At 36.9% G+C, this 24717-nt stretch overlaps 1 protein-coding gene across 4 annotated transcripts; it reads right to left on the bottom strand.

Moving 5' to 3' along the window:
* Positions 1 to 304: 304 nt before the first annotated feature.
* On the bottom strand, positions 305 to 24551 carry sec24c (SEC24 homolog C, COPII coat complex component). Of its 4 annotated transcripts, XM_073827783.1 has the most exons (25): positions 24411 to 24551; positions 21248 to 21438; positions 20946 to 21032; positions 19643 to 19760; positions 19280 to 19449; positions 17997 to 18797; positions 17681 to 17823; positions 17094 to 17162; positions 15290 to 15401; positions 15049 to 15176; positions 14818 to 14956; positions 14613 to 14728; positions 13967 to 14091; positions 13644 to 13835; positions 12726 to 12819; positions 12357 to 12473; positions 12000 to 12170; positions 11802 to 11898; positions 7320 to 7465; positions 7059 to 7197; positions 5657 to 5775; positions 5361 to 5540; positions 5084 to 5275; positions 4781 to 4870; positions 305 to 1908 (listed from the first exon to the last, which is right to left on the bottom strand). In XM_073827783.1, the coding sequence occupies exons 1-25, from the start codon at positions 24413 to 24415 to the stop codon at positions 1768 to 1770; spliced, it is 3882 nt and encodes a 1293-aa protein (XP_073683884.1). In that variant the 5' UTR covers positions 24416 to 24551; the 3' UTR covers positions 305 to 1767. The 4 variants fall into 4 exon arrangements, with proteins under 4 accessions (XP_073683884.1, XP_073683885.1, XP_073683886.1 ...); XM_073827784.1 differs by lacking the exon at positions 17094 to 17162; XM_073827785.1 differs by lacking the exon at positions 20946 to 21032.
* Between the last annotated feature and the right edge of the window lie 166 nt (positions 24552 to 24717).

The raw sequence follows: 24717 nt of genomic DNA, 5'->3' as shown, positions 1-24717 counted from the left end.
AGTCCATCAGTGAATTGATATAGGTGTTTATTTGCAGTCAGGAGGCATAGATGAAATAAGAAGACAACTCTGAAAGACATTGAGGAGTATGGCCAACAAAAACATGGGTTAGAGACAAACACAAAATTGAAATGAAAAAAGGCTGATCCCTCCGTTCAAAAGAGAACCTCACTAGGATACACCTCTGATGAACACACCAGCTCACCCTTCTATATAAAAGAGAAGGGGGGGGGGGCATTTTTCAAGCCACCCAAGCATCTTATGCAGACCCCTTAAAGATGCAACAAAGCACACTAACTTGACATCATTTTTAAAATGTGATTTTTAATTCTGTACATGTAATAAATGTGATGACAAGGTTTTCAGTGTTGATTGCTTTTAAGGTCACAATTCCGCATGTGCTTGACGCGCTCGCTTGGAAAACCGGTTAGAAATGGTCAGTTTCTAAATGAGTCCTGCACTCCACTCTCAGCACAGGCTTCCATTGCACAAAGATTAATACCCTAGAGCAGAGAGACGCCACCTGCTCCTTTAAACAGATTTAGAACATAATATTAAATCATAACTGATACATGAACAAGCAAATGTAGTATACAGGTTTCTTACAGACCATACAGTAAAGAAAAAAAAGAGAGAGAATTTAATAGGGAACTGAATGAATGCCAGAATGCTTCTGTAATATATGCCCAATTACTGAACCATCTATAGGGTTTTGACAACTTCCATCCTCCAGAGAGGCTCATCTGAAATTCAATTCCCTGTACAGGCATCCGCAGGGATCCATATTCTTCACCCGGATGCTGAAACGTCACTAACGTATCAGTGTTAGGCATATCTGCTTTGTATAGAAAACAAGGGCGATGGCAAGGAGAAAAGAAGCGCAATATTCGGTTCAGGCTTTTGAACAGCTCTCCCCTGTTCTTTTAAAGATAAGTTGATGCATAGACTTTTATTTTGAATGTTTTCTCAGAGTAAAAGACATTTGGAGCGATTAACAGCACACTTCAAACACCCATTAGGTTTTTTGCACACTTTAAAAAGGTGAAAATGACACAAATTAGACAAGAATAACAAATGAAAAAGGAGAGACAGTATCGGTAAGGCCGAGAGAGAGATAATCAAAAGGAAAACAGAAATTAAGCAGAAAGAAAATGACAAATAATCAGATCTTTAAAGTAGAGGTGAATCTAATTTGTTCTAAAACATCTTTTGATTCATATTGGAATAAGATGAGGGATTTCATTTCACTGTATTCCGAGTAGGTCTAGATTAATTTCTAATGCGGTTATTTGTCTGTCCTTCGGTACCAAGAGACCAGTAATCAGTGCTAGTGTTTCTCACAGAACACTCAGTACAATCAACTTCGACGTTCACAGTCAAACACACTCTAAAACCCAGTAGCTGTTCTGCAGATGTTCATTTCACAAAGGCTTCACAAGCTGATCCCAGATCAGCTGTAGAGCAGCAACAACAGCATATCTCCTTCTCTATCACACGCACACACAGAGTCTCACGAGCCTGTCATCGAAAAGAGAGGAGGAGAAGATTGGGTCAAAACTCCCACCACTAAAACCAAAAGAACACCCAAATCTGATGGAGCGACATTTCCTTTACAAGGTGGCTTCTTCCTCAGTCACATGGATGAGATTATACTTGAGGGAGCGAAGATGATGGGCAAAGGGATTTTGTTTATTATGTTAAATAAAAAGTTAAAGCGCTTCTGAGTACAGAGCCAAGGGAGGAGAATGGGGAGGGGACCTGATGCTCCTAGCTCAGGAGCTGACGAATCTCCTTGTGCATGTGACACAGGAAGTCCACGTAAGAGGCCCCACCATTGTTGCTCTTGTCCTCCACCAGGAAGTGTTTGAAGATCAGCTCCAGCTTGTCTTCCTGTTTCACCACCATGAGCTGAAAGGCAACGATTATTTACAGTTACATTCATTTAGATTAGGATAGGATTTAAAAACAGGAAAAAGTTAGTAAACCTATAGAGGAATGGAGGGGGAAAAAAACAACTGTTTTTGGGATCAGCACGATTTTAATGATTTTTTTTAGTTTCCTAGGTTCATCAAGGCTGCCTTTATTTGATCAAAAATCCATTAAAAACTTGAAATCCTATTTCAATGTAAAATATGTTTTATGTGAATATATTTTTAATTAATTCATTCCTATGATAAAAGCTGCATTTTCAGCATCATTACTCCAGTCTTCAGTTTCACATGATCCTTCAGAAATCATTCTAATATGATGATTTATCAATGTTGAAAACAGTTTTGCTGCTTAATATTTTGTTGGAACCTGTGGCACTTTTTTCAGAATTCTTAATTGAATAAAAAGTTTTAAACAGCATTTTTAAAAAATAGAAATCTTTTATAACAAGTTTTAACAATTTTTTTTAAAGAAATTAGTACTTTGATTGGTAAATTGATAAACAAGTAATAGCAAAAATGTATATTCAGGGTTCGTACAGATACCATACAGGGTTCTTGCACCATTTTAAAAGTAAAATTTAATGCTTTTTAAGACCTTTTTAAGACCTCAACAAACAATTTAAGACCCAAAAATTTCATAATTTCTTTGGAATAGGCTACTTTATTTATCGCCTCCTACAGTGGAAATCAAAACTTGAAAGTTTTCCATTTGGTATCAATTATGTGCAATGTGTAAACTCGGTAAGTTAAAAAAAAAAAAAAAGTAAAAATACTTTCCTTTGAGACCTTTTTCTTTTTTTTTTGTTCCTTTGTTCCTTAGAACAGAGCCAACGTAACATAGATAAGTTTGTATGAAGGAACCATATAGAATAGAATACTGAAAGTAAGCTCAATAATGAAAGTCCTCAAAACAGCCTTGCACAAGCCAAAAAGTTGACAAATAATCTACATAACTGTTAGAAAACCCACAGTACCTCTGCCTTTTGGGTGTCTGGCGGTGAAATGAAACTTGTTATAGCCGACTGTGAGGTGGCGTCTGAACTAGTAACATTGTTAGGTCGAGCTGCAAACAATGCAGGGATTAACCTGGACCCTCTATGACTAGCTGCTGCAACATACCGCTGGTGCGTTCCTCCTTTCATTTGCGACTCGACGGCTTTGAGCCCCATGGTCCCTAACGAAAAGGTCTTTTTGCAGAATTTACACATTGCCTCATTGTTATTTTCAGCCGGCGCCAACCACCTCCTAAATGCATCCTCTTCCATCCACTTGTAAATTTACACCTTCCCATCTTCGCATTTTGAACCTCACCTCGACAACCGCGTAATGGCAGCACGCAGGTGCAGACCGACGTCAGCGTCTGTAGCCGACCTACCATAATAAGCTAATAAATCACGGCTGAAAATTTAATACCTACAGCAACTTTACGGTAAATTTAAGACAATTTAAGACCTTAATTTCCCGGATTTTAATTTAAGGCATTTTAAGGACCCGCGGTAACCTTGCCATAAAATAATATTCCAGGACTTTCATAAACTTTAAGCACTGCTTTTTTGATTTTCAAGGACTTGAATTCGAGATCTCACTTATGGTTTGAAGTTTTCCATGGTTTATAAAAATATATATATAAAAAAAAAAAAAGATTGGCGAAACCGCTCCTAAGTCCTGATCTGAATCAAATGAATCACGATCCATGCTCCTAGGTTCCATTCTAAAGCAAAAGATTTGTAAACCCACTTCAAAGTCCTGATTTAAATAATGATTTGCAAATCATCATTTCAAATCAGGACTTGGAGTGTGGATAGTGAATCATTCAGTTTGCGGTATGATTTAAAAAAAGCTACACGCTTCGAAGTCCCGATCTGAATCAAATGATTCGCAATATGCTTTAAAACAGTGAATCATTTTTGCGACACAATGGTTTAACTTATTCAGATAGTTCTATGACATTAACTGATAAAAGCAAAATAAAGTATGATTAATTTATCTGCATGAAAAGATGTGCTTATAAAAATTTTAAACTTTTATAGATATATTGTCATTTAATAATTCAAGCACTTTTCAAGTACCGGCACAGGAATATTGCTATTTTCAAGGATTTTCCAAGCCCTAAATTTCAAAAAGTCAAATTCAAATACTTCAGGCACTTTAAGCACATTGTACGAACCCTGTATATTAGATTTCTGTTTTGATTGCTGTTCTTTTTATTCATCAAAGAATCCTGAAAAAGTATCACAGGTTCTAAAAGCAGCATAACTATTATCAACCAACATTGAAAATAAATCAGCATATTACAATGATTTCTGAAGGCTAATGTGACAGGAGTAATGGCTGATGAAAATTCAGCTTTGCGTTGGAGGAATAAATTATATTTTAAAATATATTAAAACAGAAAACCATTATTTTAAACGGTAATAATATTTCACAATTAGTTTTTCTGTATTTTTTGATGACTTAAATACAGTCTTGATGAGCAATTCTTAAAAAAAAAAAACATCAAAAAACGTTTGAACAGCAGTGTAAATAAGTAACAAAAATAACAAATAATTTTATTTTTATTTTTTTTATAGGAGGACTGAAGTATCACCCTATAATCATGAGTGACCAATATCACAGACGAACATTAATCTGGACATAAAACTACTCCCTTCCCCTCCTCCCTCAATCAAGGTCATGCATAATTCCAGGATTATCTTACTTTCTGATGCTTGTTTCATTTTCTAATAATTTTATTGTACTGTGACAATAAAAAAAGTGACCCAAGCGTTCAGGGAAGTAAACAATCTTTTCAGCTGCTTGAATGACAAATACCTGCAAAAGCATAATATCAAGCCCTGTGACGCATTTACCTTCATATATCGTGAGCGCTGTGCCCTGACGGACTCGATAATCTCCCTCAGTCTCTTTGAAAAAGGATTATCCAAAGCCGGCAGAGTGGTCTAAATCAGCAAAACACACAATAAAAGTCACCATGTTTTTATCATGTTTTTAAAGACATGAAATGCAACATGCAAAAACAGGTCAAGCATCCTAGGTAAAGGATTCAAGTTTCATATTTGCTCATAAGTAATACTTATGCATGATGTAAAACCAAATTATTTATTTGCAATACGCATGCATATTACTTTCTCAGCATTTTTAAGGTGTTGTACCATGTTGGGGTCTATCTGGCTGAAGGCCGGTGTGCCAAAGATATTCTGAAGCAGCTCCTGCTGGGCATTAACCCCCACCCAAAGGAAAATGTTCAGTCCGTTCTCTAACAGGTACACTCCTCCTCTAGACAGCCTCTCCTCTGAATCTCTCACTGCCACAGGTACAGACATGCTCTCAACATCCAGCTTTTGCTGTAGAGAAACAGAGAATGTGCCATAACCATCACACCTCAATTACAATATCAAAGGGGGTGATATTATTGTGTTTGTCTCTCACCAGTGGAAGCAGACGAGGGTAGAAGAACACATGACTCTCGGCCACATCCATAGTGCTGACCAGCTGTCTCAGGTAGGCACGGTCATCCAGAGAGACGTCCGCCCCTGGCTGCAGAACGTCACTCTTCAATACGCAGTTCAGGTACACAGGCAGCAGCTTCATACATTCTGGTAAAATCAACTGTAAGCAGATAAACAGCTATCAACAAAATGAAGAATATGACAAATACTGAAGACATTTATTCATCCAAAAAAAAAAAAAAAGTTTTTTGTGGGTGGGTTATTTTCTATAGTTACCTGCCCTGCTGAAGATGGACTGGCACAGTTCTTGCGGTAACAGGCCAAGATCTGTGCACACTGATTCACCAGGCTGTCACGTACATTCTTGGTAGGACCGCTGAGTACGCTCCGATATGCTGTAAACATATACAACAACATAATCTTTAAACTCAGGTCTCAGAACAAATTATTAAAAAAAGTAAACCATCTCCAAAACTTCTACATGTAAATGGCCTATATTATGATTACCTAACATCATAGCCCCCACTGAGATGCTAAATAAGTAGGTTTTGATGGTTGTGCCAATAATGACAATTTTTTACTGATTTGCCTTACCAGGCTAGTTTTATTAAATTATGTAGGCAGACTGGGGAGGGAGCACTACCTTTAAAAAAAAAACAAAACAAACAAAAAAACACCAAAACAAAACAAGGATGTATTGTTAAATATGGAGATACTGGGAAGGCAGCTCTAGTTTGAAAAGAAAGAAAAAGAAAAAGAAACAAAGCAATACAAAACAAAATGTTAAAACAAAAGCTTTTAAAAGAAGAAATAAAATGAATATAAAAAAAACATAATAAAAAGCAACAAAAAAGCAAAACAAAACATCAAAACAAAAGCTAAATAATAATAATAATGAGAATAAATATAAAAATTAATAAATACATTTAAAAAACAAAACAGCAAAACTAAAATAAAACAAATATTGTATTAAATGATGTGGAAAGTTTGGGAAGGGAGTTCTAGCTTTCGAAAAAAAAAGCAAAACAAAATGCTTTTGAAAATAAGTAAAATTAATAACAAAATAAATAAACACAAAAGAAACCCCAAAACAAACTTTTCTTAAAATAATAATAATACTACATTTAAATAAATATAAAAATAAATAAATACAGAAATTTAAAAAAAGAAGAAAAAAAAAAAAAAAAACAGTAAAAAAAGTTAAAAAATAATACATTAAATAAATAGAAAAATAAATACATTACAGAAAGAACAAAACACCAAAACAAAAGCTTTTAGGAAAAAATAAATAAAATGTAAAATTGTTTCTAAAAAAAGAAACATGAACAAATAGCAAAACAAAACACAAAAACAAAAGCTTTTGAAATAATAATAATAAATATAAAAAATAAAAAAATATGAGGAAAGACTGAGAAGGAGCTCTAGCTTTGTAAAAAAAAAAAAAAAAAAAAGTAAATAATAAATACAGAAAAAAAATTATATATATATATATATATATATATATATATCACACACTTATAAACACTAGTAAGTAAATAAAATAGAAATGGATTTAGATTTAAAAATAAATAAAATTTTTCATTTGTATAACAGAGGTGGCCCAAAGAACGCTAGCGCAGGAAGCAGTGTGGTGGTGTTTATCCGACTGGTGTGAAAGGATGTGTGTGGTTTCACTCACCATATTTAGCGAAGAAGTTGATGATGGTGTCTGTCTCGCAGTTCCTGTACAGGTCTGCCAGCTGCGAGCAACAGTTCACTGCCATGTTATGGACCCGAAGTCGTCGCTGACCACTGCAGCTGGTGTACAGAACCGCACACTAGAAAAGGAGCGAGAGAAGCACAGACAAAAAGGTCAGCACAGCTGAAGTCATTAAATGTTGAGCTGAACTCAGTGTAGCTGACACTTCACATGTGTGCAACACAAGACACACAGACACACCTGCATTAGAGCTCCAGTCTCCTCGCTGAGCTTGTCATCATGTCTGAACTCGACAGTAACGGTCTTGTCACAGTCTAGTCCTGCCAGCTCTACATCTGTGGTGTTGCTCATGTAGAAGGAACCAAAGAAGTCGGTCGCCCGGATACCTGCCACAGCACCACACACAAGTTAAACTCCTTTACATATATGCATTAAAAATGTATGATAAACATGCAATAGAAAAAGAAAGCAGACAAAAGTCAAAAGAGTAAACGATCTAAACTTTTGAACAGTAGTGAATAAATATACTACCAGTCTAAAATTTTTGAACAGATTTTTTATGTTTTTTAAAGAATTCGCTTCTGCTCACCAAGCATGCATTTATTTTATTTGAAATAAAGCAAAAGCAGTAATATTGTGAAATATTTTTACTATTTAAAGTAACTGCTTTCTGTTTGAATCTTAAATCTTACAATGTATTCCTGTGATCAAAGCTAAATTTTCAGCATCATTACTCCAGTCTTCAGTGTCACATGATCCTTCAGAAATCATTCTAATATGCCGATTTGCTGTTCAAGAAACTTTTTGTATTTATTAATTAATATTTAAAACAGGCTTCTTTGATGAATACAAAGGTCATATAATTCATAGACATATAATTGGACAAACCTAATATAGTTTCTGAGGCTCTCCGGTTTTGCCGAATGAGCGCAAGGTCTCCCAATGTGCGCGCACCTCCCTCTCTTTATATCTGCGTCTGCTCTGTTCAGCGAGCGGCAGAGGAGCAGCGCTTTCAGTTAAACCAGATATTATGTTGCTTCCAGTGCTTGAAGTGGGCCGGTACGCAGGCACTTCTGTATTTTATCCTTTTGCGTACTTGCACTTTTTCGTGCGTACCTGCACTTCTGACATATTGAATGAATGCAAGCGGAGTCGGGCTACGTTAGGATTGGTGCTGTGGGGTTGATGCGTAAAGCCACATACGAGTATGCAAGCGAAAACGGCGTATTATATGCACGTCAAACACATGCATATCATATGCACGCCAAAGTTCATTTCAGCTTATTAATAGCACGCCAAACAGAAACAGAAAATCGTGCTTCTAGTACGCATTTTCATGAGACCTGGCTCTCCAATAAGTACATTATAACGAAAACAATACCTTAAAGAAATAAAAGAAGCAGGTTTTTGCGATCACATAACTTTAAACGGGTAAACTCCTAAAAAGTCCAAGGATCGTGAAAGCATTCAAACAGGAAGTTAAAAACAACGATAATAATGCAGAGAACAGTGACTTATGTCCAGATGCCGGTAAATGATTCTTTTCAGCGATTGAATCATGATCATAATCCAGGATTCTTTTCAGTCATTATTTCATATTACTTTGGTTGTCTGATAACAGAAACACTAAAATATAGCATATATAATGGAAACAGTTTTGTTGAGAACTTGGCTGCATCAAATAACAGTATGTGGGCACCAAGAGGCAAACAAATGTAAAAATAAATGTCAGACCTGCAAACTCATAAGAGGAAAAAAGGTGACAGTGTCCGCGGGGCGGGGCGGGGCGGGGCGGGGCGGGGGGGGGGGGTATATTATACTGAAAAACATTATTTTTTCCTTCTTAGCCTGGACAAGGGATTCACGAACACACGCACACAAACGCCATGGAGGGAAACTGAAAAACATTCACAAACTATTTAATATATTTTACAGTACAAGATAAAACTCAAAAGATGTAGTTATTAAATTATATGAAATATTTAAATATATAGGAATTATCGATTCATATTGAGTGCATTATTTAATTTTTATACCATCAATATTTCACGTATTTGTAGTGCACTATATATAAGTATTTAAATAATTCACCCTTATAGGTTGTTTGTGTGTGAGCTTAATGTCTTACTGCACTTGCTATAATATATATATGTGACCCTGGACCACAAAACCAGTCTTAAGTCGCTGGGGTATGTTTGTAGCAATAGCCAAAAATACATTGCATGGGTCAAAATTATTGATTTTTCTTTTATGCCAAAAATCATTAGTAAATTAAGTAAAGATTATGTTCCATGAAGATTTTTTGTAAAATTCCTACTGTAAATGTATCAAAATGTAATCTTTGATTAGTAATATTCATTGTTAAAAACCTAATTTGGACAACTTTAAAGATGATTTTCTCAGGATTTTGATTTTCTTGCACCCTCAGATTCCAGATTTTCAAATAGATGTATCTCGGCCAAATATTGTCCTATCCTAACAAACCATACATCAATAGAAAGCTTATTTACTGATCTTTCATATTATATATTATATATATATACACATCTCAGTTTTGTCAAATTTAACCTTATGACTGGTTTTGTGGTCCAGGGTCACACACACACACACACACACACACACACACACACACACACACACACACACACACACACACACACACACACACACACACACACACACATACATATATATATATACACTTAAGGGCGGTAAAAGTACTACAATTTATTATGCTAGAAATTGTATAATAAATCAAAAAGAAAGCCGTCTTGAAAAATATAGGGAGTTTAAAAGGCAGCTGCATAATACATAATCCTCTGCTGCCATCTATTGGTTATATGGGTCATTCCATATTATTTTTTTAAAAAGACGTTGTTTTCTGCGAAGTCATTTTGTCCGATGCAGTTTTTTATGAATGAATGTTCTTGAAGTACATTTTATTTCACAGCTGTAGACTTGGAAAATAATAAAGGCTTTAAAATATTGTGATAAGATTTTAAAAATGTGTTCATGACTTTGAAGGCAAGTTAGTGATTATCAAGAATACGATTTAGATGTCCTTGAAGAGAAGTATGGCTTGCTAGCTAACGTTAGCCTAAACAAGTTATGATAGCGTTTAGCTGTCAGCATTTAAATGTACAACTATGCAGATACAGAGAGTACGGGATTACCAGGCTCCGCATTTAAATGATATGTTGTTAAATAATAATAAACTGAATGTTCACGCCGCTAACATTGTTTATAATGTTGCAATTATCATTTTTCTCAGTTTCTGATAAGATCGAGGCAGTAGATGAGTCTCAAGAGTGTTCACCTAATATATAGCACATATAAAACGAGCTTTAGCGGAAGTTTACGAGCTGCTTATCTTTATGCAGAAGTTCTAAAGAACGCTCCATGCATACGGTCATTTCAATTTCCATCAGAGTTTCAACATTAGGTCAGGTGTCTCTTGACAGGCGCGAACACAGATGGCAGTTTGTTTCAAGATACTGAAGCAAGCGCTGAGATTGGTCCAGGAAAAATGTCATTTATAAGAATTATCCAATAATGGCCTACATGGCACGCAAGCCCACCCCCACCTCTCTCTCTTTTGACAGACGCGAGCTCAGTTGAGATTCCGATCGGCCCAGATGTCAATTAACGCAAGCCCAACCAACCCCCCCCCCCCCCCTCCTCCTCCTCAAAAAAACTCTCCGGTTCTACACGATTCACGTGAATGACCCAATTGACAATGAAAACGGCGATTGTCGCCGAAAAGCGACAAGTTTGCAGGTATGAAATGTACATTTTGCATGTTCAGAAGAAGTGAGCTGCCCTGTCCTACAAATAATGTAAACAGGCTTGTGTATGTAAATTGCTCAGTGCAAAGAAAGAGAAGTAATGGGAACCCGGTATTTCTATGTTCTTTTTTCCCATGTGTCGAATAGACATGAACAAGTTATTTGAAAAACATCTATGACCTTTGAAACATGTCTAGTCTTCATGCTCTATGTCGGGTTTCACTAATAATAAACATATATTTGCTTAAAGCATCCATATTTGTCCATGCCAACGTTGATTAGAGTATTAAAAACTTTAAAAAGTATTAATTTCAGGTACATTTAGAACAGATAAAAATGTGCGATTAATCGCGAGTTAACTCATGACAACCATGCGATTAATCGCGATTAAAAATTTTAATCGGTTGACAGCCCTAATATATATATATAATTTTTTTTTTTTTTTTTTTTGAAAAAGAAATTATCAAGGATGCTCTAAATTTATCAAGGATGCTCTAAATTGATCAAAAGTGTAAAAGTGTAAAGACACTTATAATATTACAAAAGATTATTTAATTATTTTGAACTTTCTGTTCATCAAAGAAACTTGAAAAAAATTATACTCAGCCATTTTCCAACATCATAATAAATGTTTTTGATCAGCAAATCATAATATTGGAATGATTTCTGAAGGATCATGTGACTAGAGTAATGATGCTAAAAAAATTTGCTTTGAAATCACATAAATAAAAATTTAAAATACATTCAAATAAAAAAGTTATTTTAAATAGTAAAATATTTTAAATGTTTACTGTTTTTGCTGTACTTTGGATCACATAACTGCAGACTTGTTGAGCAGAAGAGACTACTTTGAAAAACAATAAAAATCTGACTCGTAGTGTAGGTAAATGGCAGGAGTAAAGCTAGGTAAATGTCATGTATAGAATTGTGTATTCACCTGTGCTGGTGCGGACCCTCATTACTGCATCAAAGCCCATTTGCTTCTGCACATCTCTCCTCAGGTCGTTGAGGAAACGTTCCTGGTCAGATGGAGCCTGAAACAAACCATAGTGTATATAATCAATACATGTTATTTTTCGTTGAGGAGATTTGTCATGTATGGTATTAATAAATAGGTGGTATAGTTCCCTCTTACCTGGAAGTAGGTGTATTTGTAGATGGAGCCACCTGTTGAAGTGGGGACCACCCCTAACGTTGCTACATCAACATACTGGTTGGGAAACAGGAAGAGGTCCACACAGCAACCCTGTGCAACACACTCCTTGGCTAGTGTGTTGTAAAAACTAACTTGTGGCTGGAATAATGACTGCAAAGGAAATGGAGATGGGAACTTTACAAAGCGCTGTATGGAGAGAGTCCTTTAAAACTACCTACCAAATACCCAATGACGGCAATACATTTCAACTGCTGCTGTGCATGCAACATTGCATTTATCAAAAGACAGACACAATGTAATGAGCAGTACAGATTTGAGAGGAAGAAGTCATTGTACCTTTTCTTTATCAGTGCCCACTAGTTTCTTATCCTCCCTGTTCTTTAGTTTGCCTGGAGCCTCAGCGATGGGAAGAGACGAGTGGAAAACCAAGAGCTTTCCAGCACAGTCTGCAGCCTAGATGACAAAACAGAAATTTCATGATTACTGAATGATTCCACTCCGAGTGGACATGAAATACTCAAACCAAAATAAAACGTAAAGTTTCTTCCATTAACACTGTATACAGAAATACTTCATCTAATTACCACAAGGGCACAAGACTAACACCATTTCAAATCACAGTGCATTGTGGAAATCATTAACATTCATATGATGTACACTCAATGTGAACTATGAAATTTGCACTGATGCAATAAGATAAAATACCTTGAGCGCTTCCAGCCCGGCCTGAATGACAGGCCCAAACACAGTCTCGGTTTCCCGCGTGTCTGCAAACATCTCAGGGATCTGATCCAACAAACTGGGGGCAACACATTTTCTCAATCAATACACTGATGATCAAAAAAAAAAAACAGGTATCCTAGCTTTTACACTAGCTTAAATAGAAAAAAAAAAAAAAAAAAAAAAAAACTAAATTATGGATGTTACAGTGCCCTTATACACAACCAGCCAAAAGTTTTTGGACAGTAAGATTTGTAATGTTTTTTTTTAAGTCTTTTCTGCTCACCAAGCATGCATTTATTTGATCCAAAGTATAGCAAAAACAGTAAAATTGTAAAATATATTTTACTATTTGCAGCAACTGTTTTTTTTTTTTAAATACGTTTAAAATTTGATTTAAACCTGTGATTTCAAAGCTGAATTTTTAGCATCATTACCCCAGTCACATAATCCTATAGACATCATTCTAATATTCTAATTTGCTGCTCTAAAAACATTTATTATTATGTTGAATAATACTCAACAGCTAATTAGAATTTTTCAGTTTTTTTTTTGATAAATAGAAAGTTCAGAAGAACAGCATTTATCTGAAATATTATAAATGTCTTTATCATCACTTTTGATCAATTTAAAGCACCCTTGATAAATAAAAGCATTAATGTCTATGATTTCTTTCCCGAAAAATATTATACTGACTCCAAGCTAATGGGGTAATGTTACAAAGGCTTTATTTCAGATAAATACTGATCTTTGAATCTTTCTATTCAATAATTGCAATAATATTTTACTACATTATTGCTTTTTATTTTTTATTAAATAAACCCACCTTGGAGAGCAAAAATCTTTTCAAAAAGACAAAAAAAAAAAAAGTTTAAACTGTAGTGTACAAAAACTGAAGCCTACCTCTCAATAACCACCCTGGACTCTGAGACATTGACCAGAAATCCATCCAGTAGGGGCACAAACATGTCAGCCACATCTGACACTACCATCATCTGTGGCTGGGCAAGGGATGCCTTCACATTATAGAAATGAAGCACTTTATTGTAGGTGACAAAGCCAACTCGAACATTTGATTCCACATCAGGATTCTCTCTGCAGAAACAATAAATAGGCAATGTCACAATTTCGCATGTATTGTTTTGTTGTACATGCGAAAAAGATCTCTCAACAGATATGAATGTTCGGTGTTATTCTGATTGTACTGCTTTTGTTTAAACTCTCACCTTGGCAAGTAATCCAACAGTGTCTTCAGCTCCTGACACACGATTCCCACCATGCCACTCTTCACAGCATTATAGGACACGTCAATCAGAAAGATGTAGCCTGGTGGCTGAGGAAACTTATTGTTCTGTCAATAAATTATATTTAAAATTAGCAATCCCATACATATCAGCACAGAATTTTCTTAAAGGGATAGGTGAAAATTCTGTCATTAATTACTCACCCTCATGTCGTTCCAAACCCATAAGACCTTTGTTCATCTTTGGAACACAAATTAAGGTATTTTTGATGAAACCCAAGAGTTTTCTGACCCTGCATAGACAGCAAGGGTCCAACCATGGTCAAGGCATAGAAACGTAGTAAGGACGTCATTAAAATAGTCTATGTGACATCAGTGGTGCAACTGTAATTTTATGAAGCTACAAGAATACTTTTTGTGCACAAAAACAAAAATAACATCCTTACAACGTTTCTGTGCCCCGACCGTGATTTGAGCCTTTCTGTCTATGCAGGGATTTATATTCCATAGATGAACTAAGGTCTTACAGGGTTTGGAATGACATAAGGGTGTGTAATTAATGACAGAAATTTCATTTTTGGGTGAACTAACCCTAAGATTGTAGTGGCATTATGGAACATATACTGTACCTTACAGTAGTCCACAGTAGCCATAAACTCATAACTGCCCATTGAGAGCTCAGGTCGGTCGTAGCAGTCCACCCTCTTCCCTGTGTGATCCAGATGCTGGAAGTAATGGGGAGGCACTAAAAGTGGAAAAGGAGAAAAGAAACCAAAACATTAAATGACTCGGATGAATTCAAAATTATAAGCATGCTATCGGAGCATTACTAACCCTCGGTGACACAGCTGCAGAAGCCACACTGGAAACGACGGCCACCGTCAATAAACTGCATGTACGGGCACATATAGGCCTTACAGCGATTACAGCGGATGGGACCACTTTCTCCATGATCCACGAGATATGGCGGTGACTGGCAGTAAAAAGGAATGACATGCTATTACCCACCATCCCTTTACAATCATTTTAAAGGACAACCAACAATAACTGACAACGGCCTTTTACCTCATCTGCAGGCAGAGGGGCCAGGGGTTTAATGACAGCAGCCAGGGGAACCTGGGACTGTTTGGCCATGTCGGAATTGCAGGGCATGTTGTAGGCTGTACAGCGGATGTAGCGTGGACTAGCATTCCCTTTGAAGAGATTAATAATGTATATTTTGTTAAGACCTGTAACATCATGGAATAAAACCTACTGTTTTACATACTTGCACTGTACAGTCCAAGTATCTAATCTCTATTTTTACCTTGATCTCTAACTTGGAATTTGGTGGTGACAAGAGGTGGGGCTTGACCTCTGACCCCTGTAGTAAAAGGTTCACTTCCCTTGTTTGCTTTGTCATCCTCGATAACCTGAATCTGAGAGAACGAACAGTAGCCTATGAAAGATTGACACACCTTCAATTATGAACAAACAACACACCCTGAACTTTCACCTGATAAACCTCATTATGCTCGTATAGAACTAATCCAAACAGGATCAGTAAGTTCATAAGTTTAGAGCCACATCTGATCATCTAAACCAGATTAAAGGAATATTCAGGGTTGAAAAATGTAAGCTTCATCAACAACACCCGATGCATGCTGTCCCTAACAGTTTAGCTCTAATACCAAACATTTTCTTACTGCATAGTCCCACAGACTTTCACAACAAGAGCATAGAGCACTGCAGGTATGAGCACTAAACCCAGAAGTGGAGTTAACATTTTTATATACACGATACACAAAGTCCATGTTTTTGGTTTAACACCTTAAATATGGTCTGTGGTTAAGACAGGCTTAAAACATTTTCAAATTTTATTCTACGACATAAAATATATCAGTAATACAACTCATGGAGACTATCTTGAAGAACAAAACATGTAGAAAACAAACTTGAGCTTAGTTTCTGCAACAATCCATTGGCTTTTCATAATGGAAAGCCCACGGTAATGCTAATATCCAGGTTGGCGATCAAAATTATGTCAACCCTGCAGCTCTATTACAGCCCTCTTGTCATCCCAAAGAGCTCGAGTTCCATCTAACCCAGAATTTACCTTTAAATGATGGGCCACAATGCTTTTATTAGAGACAGCCCAATAAACCATAAATAAGAACATGTCAGTCATGCACACACTGTTACTATATTGCATGCAGGAGTGTAGATGCGAGTGGTTTTAGGAGGGCACCAATGACCAGTCTAAAAAAAATGTAAGGCATTTATCCAGAATCAATAATGATTTAAATGGACAGTCCACCCAAAAGTCTAAATTCTGGCATGTCATTACGAACCTGAACGCCTTTCTTTTCTTCGTGGAAAACAAAAGAAGATATTTTTTGGGAACCAAATCATTGATTATCATTATATAGACAAAAAAAAGATCTTTTATGTTCCATAGAAGACAGAAAGTTACAGTTTTGGAACAATATGTGACCCTGAACCACAAAACCAGTCATAAGGGTAAATTTTTTTTAAAATTGATATTTATACATTATGTGAAAGCTGAAAAAATAAACTTTCCATTAACGTATGGTTTGTTAGGATAGGCAAATATTTAGCGAGATACAACTATTTGCAAACATGGAATCTGTGGGTGCAAAAAAAACAAAACAAAATAGCCTTTTAAAGTTGTCCAAATGAAGTTCTTAGCAATGCATATTACTAATCAGAAATTAAGTTCTGAGACTTTTACTGTAGGAAATTTAATGGTCTTTACTTAAAATCCGAGTCATTTTTGGCATTAAACAATAATCATTCATTTTGACCCATACAATGTATTGTTGGTTATTGCTACAAATATACCCGTGCTATTGGTGACTTATTTTGTGGTCCAGGATCACATATGCGGATGAATAAACGACAACAGAATTGTAATTTTTAGGTAGACTATGCCTTTAAGAATCATTAAGAAAGTGTCTGGTAAACAAAAGCTATTATGTCAGCAGTATATGACCAAGAAATAAATATTCTAATCATCTAGACACAGTCATTGGAACCCCTATGAGTAAAGAACAGAGAAATCGGGATACAGTGTAACAACACAGAACGGCAGAGAGACACGAGGCACTTACTGGACTTGGGATTGCGTCTGGGTCTATTCTATGTCTTGTTTTCTGCACAGGCGGCATGTCAGAGGCTTGCTTTACATTTTAACAATTTAGCCAGCAAATTATAAGAGAGAAGAGGGATAGAGAGAGAGAAGCCAAAACAAAATAAAAAATAAAAAAGAGAGAAAGAGCAGAGAAGATAAACAGAAGTGTAACCACAGTTACAGTTCCTCTGTTTTTTTTCCAAGCCTAGAATTACTGATGATTAAATCACACTGTTTAGCAGACAATATAAGCGACATGTGTGCAGTTATTGCGGAGTGGCACGTGCAGAGTTTCCAAGCCTTGAAAAATCCATGAATCTGTTATTGTTATTAATAGCCGCCATAGTGCATGCACATCAGACACAGGAGACTCCAGAGCGAAGCCTTTCTTAACACAAGCACATCACACAACTAATAACACAGATATATATTTTACAGATTGACAGTGTACTTCTGTGTTTGTGAGTGCATATGCAAGTGCATTAGTACTGACAATGATGGATAAATACATTAAAAAACACACTTGAGCAACACAATAGATATGTGGGAATGTCAGATTGTTCATACCGGGCTCGGGATAGAATCAGGATCAAGCCTTTTTGGGGCGGATGGCGCTGGAGCAGGTGCAGCAGGTTGCGCTCCATAATTTGGCTGCCCAGGATATGGTCCTGTGTAACCAGGCTGAGGACCTCTGACCTGCCCAAAAGCACCTGGCAGGGAAATAATATATAATAAGCGAATCAATTCACAAAATCTAGGACTTGTGAATGCATTAGCCAGCTAGTTAACCCAAAAATTGTATTTGTTCTAAACCTGTATGGCTTTTTTAAAATTATTGCAGACAAGTTTTTAACAGTATTAGTAATAATTAATTGGTGCTCACCATTTTGCTGAGGAGGATATCCCTGCATTCCTGGCTGTGGTGGTGGCCCTGACAGGGAAGCATTGATAGGACCAGGTGGCATGCCAGGTTGTGTAGAGGGTACATGATTAGCCTGTGCCATTGGAAGATGTCCTTGCGATGCCATTGGAGGCCCTTGCGATGCCATAGGAGGATGCCCTTGCGATGCCATAGGAGGATGCCCTTGCGATGCCAAAGGAGGATGCCCTTGCGATGCCAAAGGAGGAGGGCCCTGCATTCCACCAAGGGAAGGCCTTGGTGGAGCACCAACTTGTGGTGGAAACCCAGTAGAGTTTGGAGGGGGGCCTGAGTGGTAAGGTGAGGGTTGGGAAACTGGTGGTTGGGGCTGCATGACCCCTGGGAGCTGAGATGGAATTGAGGTGGGTGGTGGACCAGCAGGGAACGTGGAGGGCTGTGAGGTGGGAAGCGGTGGTCTTGGGAACGAGGGCTGTGTTGGAGGAAGCGGGCCTCCGTATGACTGGGTGGGACCTGGAGGCACCTGGGCTGTGGAAAAAGGAGGCTGAGAGACAGGCGGAGCTTGAGGGAAGGACTGTGGGGAAACAGGTGGTGGAGCTTGGGACTGAGTGGGGCCAGTGGATGAAAAAGGTGGGGCAGCATTTGGAAACGGCTGCTGGGCAGTTGGTGGAGCTCCATAGTAGGACTGAGGAGCTACAGCTTCAGTAGGCAGTGGCTGTGAGGGAGCAGTGGAAGTGGGTGGGAAAGTTGGAGGAGATGCAGGTGTGTAGGGAGCAGACATAGTAGCCTGGGACACAGAGGGAGGGGCTAGATAAAAGAAAAAACAAAAATGTCAAATACACAGACACTCTATGTCTCTTTATGATGTTAACATTAATATTCAAGAAGAAGTTCACTTCCAGAACAAAAATTTACAGATCATTTACTCACGCCCTTGTCATCCAAGATGTTCATGTCTTTCTTTCTTCACTTATAAAGAAATTATGCTTTTTGAGGAAAACATTTCAGGATTTCTCTCCATATAGTGGACTTCGATGGTGCCTGCGAGCATTTGAGGTTAAAAAAGTATCCTTGGCTGGGATCAGTTGAAGCTGCATTTAAACTGCATTTTGGAAGTTCAAACTCACAGACACCATAGAAGGTAAGAAATCTTGAATTGTTTTCTTTAAAAAAAAAACAATTTCTTTACGACTGAAGAAAGACATTGAAAATCTTGGATGGCAAGGGGGTGAATAAATTATCTGTACATTTTTGTTTTGGAAGTGAATTTCTTTAAAAGAGGTATTTACCATAGCCTGGGCCTGCAGGGGAGGGTGCAGTGGAGCCAACTTGCATGCTGGCCATCTGATTGGTCATCTGCTGCATGCTGACGGGTGGTGCTCCAAACTGCTGGCCGTACGGAGGCTGAGGACCAGACAGATTCACTGCACCTGGAGTGTAAGGTTGAGACACTGGAGGCCTAAACAAGAAATTAAAATAAGATTAAAGTAAGAAAGTAAAAAAACATGAAAACATAGCTTACTTTGCATTCATCACATATTAAAAGGAAATAATGTATAACCCATTCATGTAATAACAGCCATAAAACTTAACAGGCAACACATAGGCTAAAAATAAATTGTGGTTATGTGCTAATTTAACAGGTCACTGACCTCTGTGGTGGAGCACCCATTGGAGGTGGTCCATTTTGAGTTTCTCCTTGCCCAAACTGAGAATAGCTCTGGGCACCTGAGACAGGTGGTGCCCCTGAGGTGGGGGGTCCTCTCATACCTTTAGCAGAACCAGCAATAAATAATTAAATAGCTTATTTATAACCCACACAACACACATTTTATTTCAAACTTTTATAACTTTGAGCAACAGGCATTTAATTTTAAGGATTAGTTCACTTCTGAATTAATTTCCTGGTAATTTACTTACCCCTGTGTAAAGATGTTCATATCTTTCTTTCTTCAGTTAAAAAAGAAATTAAAGTTTTTGAGGAAAACTTTCCAGAATTTTTCTCTATCTAGTGAACGTCAATTGGGATCAGTGATTCCAACCGAGGACCAAGGGTTATATAGGTAAAAATGTATATATACACTTGCTTGTCTTTTCAACTGAAGAAAGAAAGATATGAACACCTTTGATGATATGGGGCCGAGTAAACTATCAGGAAATTTTAATTTTGGAGTGATATAATTCTCAAAAATAAAATATAATACAGCCTAGAATGTGGAATATTTTTTGTGTTGTTTGTTAGTTCTTTCTCTTTTTTAACTTATGACATTATTAAAAATAAAGAATAAGCAGCTATAAAAATATGGGACCTAAGATACATGAAAGGGACAGAAAAATATTATAGGTCAGAAGAGTCATTAAAACATTTTTTTCTTCATGACGATGGGATTATTTTGCTGTTTTTCCCCCTTGCACAATAGTGACAAAAACTAGGCTTAATGTGAAGAATATTCCACTGGTGTCACAACAATAAGAAACACTTTTTAGGAGTTATAGATACATTACTGATTGTAAATATTCTATAGTGAATGGTTTGTATAGATATAAATCAAGATAAACCATGTGTTAAATTGCAGTTGGTTGTAATGTCACTAGCCAACTGTGCGCACAACTCTGTATCGACTCAATTTTACTCACATTTGGCACTTAGCCAATGTCAAATCTGAACCCTGTAAGTACTACAAGTACACTAATGTAGTCAAACAACTTATGTGACTCACTCATTGATCATGAAAGGATGATTAAAATACTATTGTTCAATTGGGGAAAAGAGATAATAGGGGAAGCAGCCAGGCAGAATGACAGTCTCTCCCTCTGTGCCTTTTCACAGCAAAGTTTTGACCGCATCCTGCCATTTCAATGCAACAGTGCCCAGACGTCTAGCACACTGCAGTCAATAAGCATCGCAGGAAATAGGGAAAAGGACAGGCTGCTAAGCAGAATTAAACCAGTTACCTAGGTCAAGAGGAGAGGAGGAGGACAGGTCAGAGACTAAGTTTGTTGCGAGAGTCTTAGAGGGAAAGCTTGCATAAGGAGAATATCCTGCAATACAAGAAAGAGAGAGCAGTGAAAAATGGGAATGAAAAGTGAAAACAGGAGATGAGAGGTAAAAAAGAGAGAGCTGGGAGGGAGAAATCTGTCACTTTCTTTTTCCCCCTTGCTTAACTGAAGGTCATATTACATGATAATAACCTGTCATAAACATATTTCCTTAACCAGTCATTTATTTATTTATTCTGTACTTTAACCCCCCTTACCTTGTGGTGGACCTTGTTGATAGCCAGAGCCTGGCCCGTTATAAGGTGCGTACTGAGCCGGATATCCTGATGGCACGTGGCCACCCCCATATCCAGGCTGGGGGTAGCCCTGATACCCAGGCTGAGGCTGCCCATAAGGAGAGGCCATGTGAGGTTGCTGGTTGACATTCATTCTCAGTTCATCCCTAACTCTGAAGAAACAGGGGAAAAAAGGATAAAGAAAAAGTGAGTTAGTAAATCTATATTTATGAGGTACTGCTGTGAGAAAAGCTTAAGAGGTCTTGTTAGTCTCTCTGATGCTTTCCGGGGTCTAAAGACATGTGCTGCTGGACTGCTGGCACAGCAAAACTCCTGACTAATCATTTAAGCTCAGGCCTGTGCAGCAAATGTTGACATAAAAAGAGAAATTTGCCAGAAAAGCTGTTTCACCCTTCAAGCTGGAAAAGCCTTGAGGTTTTTAAAAGCAAACACCACATGGAAGTTGATGAGTAAACAAATAAAAGGAGAATTTCACATTAACCAAAGTCCTCATTCCTGCAGAGGAATTATTAGTGTAAATGTACACTACCAGTCAAAAGTTTTTGAACAGTAAGATTTTAAATGATTTTTTTCTGCTCACTCAGCCTGCATTTATTTGATCCAAGGTATAGCAAAAACAGTAACATTTTAAGATATTTTTCCTATTTAAAGTAACTGCTTTCTATTTGATTATATTTAAAAATGTTTATGCCTGTGATCAAATTTTCAGCATCATTACTCCATTCTTTAGTGTCACATGAACCTTCAGAAATCATTCTAATAAGCTGATCTGCTGTTTAAGACACATTTTTATTATTATCAATATTTACAGTTGACTACATTTTTTTCAGGATTCTTTGAATATGAAAGATGAATAGAAATATCAAAATATCAGCATTTATCTAAAATAAAAAGCTTGTGTAACATTAAACTTTTGAATAGTATAGTGTGTAAAGTCAATATTATTTTGGGGGGAAAAGAAATTATAGATATTAATACTTTTATTTAGCAAAGATGCTTTAAATTTATCAAAAGTAACGATAAAGACATTTATAATGTTACAAAAGATTTCTTCAGACAAATTAATCTGAGGCTAGTTTATGTTCTAGTGCAAGTCAACTTTAAACTGAAATATTGAAGCATAACCTTTCAACCTGTAACTTTAGGCCTTTATAGGCTTCATACTATTTAAATACTATGTAATACTCAAAAACACAACCTACAATCAAACAAAGCATGCCCTAATAACACTGGAAGCACATAACAGACGTCTGACGTATTTTGTGATCCACACCCACCCCAAACATCTGAGACGCTTCAACTCACTAGTCCAACAGTTTACTCGTGTAACTCCTGAAACTGCTTATATAATGGTGTTTAATAGTGTCTCCCACATATCAATTTCACAAACATCAATGAAACCGAAGCTGACTGGAGTGGATTCAAATGACACAATTACTGCCAAAGCACTTGCTTTCTTAATGCAGCTGTTACCAAAAACCCACAAAATAGATGGAAAAGTAGTTTTAACAGCAATTGTGAAATCTCTAAATCTGTATTTTTGAATATATCTGCTTTAAAACTACTAACATGTAGCATAGCAAAGAAGCGTTAGCACAAACCAGCCTTGTTGTGAATAATGTTGAATAATTCAAGGCTATGGATACCGTAATAGTATACAGCATCACATGTGCAAGGACTTCCAGAGATAAACACGCTCATTTTCCATCTATCTGTCTGAAATGAAATGACAGGCCTGCTGGACGACCTGAATATACTCAGGCAGGTCATGTACAAGATCACAACATGAGTGACAACGATGGATAAAGGGAAACCATCAGACATGGAAACTCAATTCTGAGAGTCACAAGTCTACTGATCAAGCAACTGGTTTTAGTGATGATCAAACAAGCACGTGCCATTAAAAACTGCTTGCCCATATGTGGATCTGACCACAAGGTTTGATAAAAACCAGCATTCTTTAAAAAATAAATAAATAATAAGATAAGGTAGATATACATTTATGCCAAAAATCATTAGGACATTAAGTAAAGATCATGTTCCATGAAAATATTTTGTGAATTCCCTACCATAAATATATCAAAACTTAATTTCTGATTAGTAATATGCATTGCTAAGAACCTGATTTGGACAAATTTAAAGGAGATTTTCCTCAATATTTTGATTTTTTGAACCCTCAGATTCCAGATTTTCAAGTAGTGGTATTTTGGCCAAATATTGTCCTATCCTAACAAACCATGCATCAATTAAAAGCTCATTTATTCAAAATTGACCCTTATGACTGGTTTAGTGGTCCAGGGTCATATCTGACAAGACCTCATATAAAGGGGGCGTGGTTTAGAAAGACAACATATGCCAGTTACTATAGCTACCCATTAATTTACTGTAAAACACACTAGAAATTCTCTTTTTAATTGGTATTCACAGAAACTTGCATTCAAGATGTTTATTGTGTTGATGTTTAGATGAACATCCTTTTTTGCCTACTTGAAAAAAACTAAAATGCTTATTTTACGATGCTCAGTGTCATGCTTTCACTTTGACACTTGTATTTGGAAAATATATGCAATTGAGAACGATGTTACATTTTTAATAATAACACTGAAGCTAATATTTAATTCTACCAATAAGACACTCGTTGAAAGTTGAGATGTCAATCAAGAAGTTGAAAAACAAAATCATAACATAGTCAAGCAGATGCATTGCAGCAACGACACGTACTATTAAACCGAATAATATAATATTAACTAAGCCACTAAGTTACATAACACACGTTTTAATAAATTACTTTATGTTAAAAATCACTATGTGGCGTATGAGGACATTAAATCCACTCACTCCCTCACCTCTTGCTAAGCTAATTTGGGATGTTTATCGTTGTTGGCTATTCAAACAGAATCAGGAAATGTCCCACTGGGTCTGCCAACACGCATCCCACCTTAATAAGCCCTTATATCGTACGAATTAGAGCAAAATGTGTCACTTTAATGTATTAAATATGAATTAAACTCATAAATGACTCGACGCTGCGGCTCGCGGTGAATGTGCTAAGCTAAGCTAACAGTGACAGGAATATAAATAATCAAATAAAAGAACAAATATCCTGCGCTATTTGACAGCTCACCTCATAAACAGCTCGATGGGTTAAGGAACGAGTCGTCAGGACGCCGTTCCGGGTCTAAACGCCGGTAAACGCGATAGGGCTGCCGTTCTTTCACGGAAAGAGAGCAGCGAGACGGACGTTTAATCCCTTCCTCACGCGCACCGGAAGAACTGAGAATGTATGCCACGTCCACATCCGGTCATGATGAAGTAGAAGTTGACGATGGAGGACTTTCACTTTGTGGGAAAATAAAACGGTGGCCTATAAGACGTTTTTGTTGTTGTTGTTTGTTGACAGAATTATCGGTGACTTAATTGTATGCTTTAAA

Source organism: Garra rufa, chromosome 22 (genome assembly GCF_049309525.1).
Source record: "Garra rufa chromosome 22, GarRuf1.0, whole genome shotgun sequence".
Taxonomy (NCBI): domain Eukaryota; kingdom Metazoa; phylum Chordata; class Actinopteri; order Cypriniformes; family Cyprinidae; genus Garra; species Garra rufa.
The sequence above is the reverse complement of the archived record's forward strand: the minus strand, read 5'-3'. Positions and strand labels throughout refer to the sequence as shown.

Coding starts and splice junctions, on each gene's coding strand:
- sec24c (XM_073827783.1), bottom strand. Junction 15,402..17,093: donor CAGACGCAATCCCAAGTCCA/GTAAGTGCCTCG, acceptor TCGTTCTCTCAG/ATTCAGGTTATCGAGGATGA. Junction 15,177..15,289: donor ATTCCAAGTTAGAGATCAAG/GTAAAAATAGAG, acceptor ATCTCTTCAAAG/GGAATGCTAGTCCACGCTAC.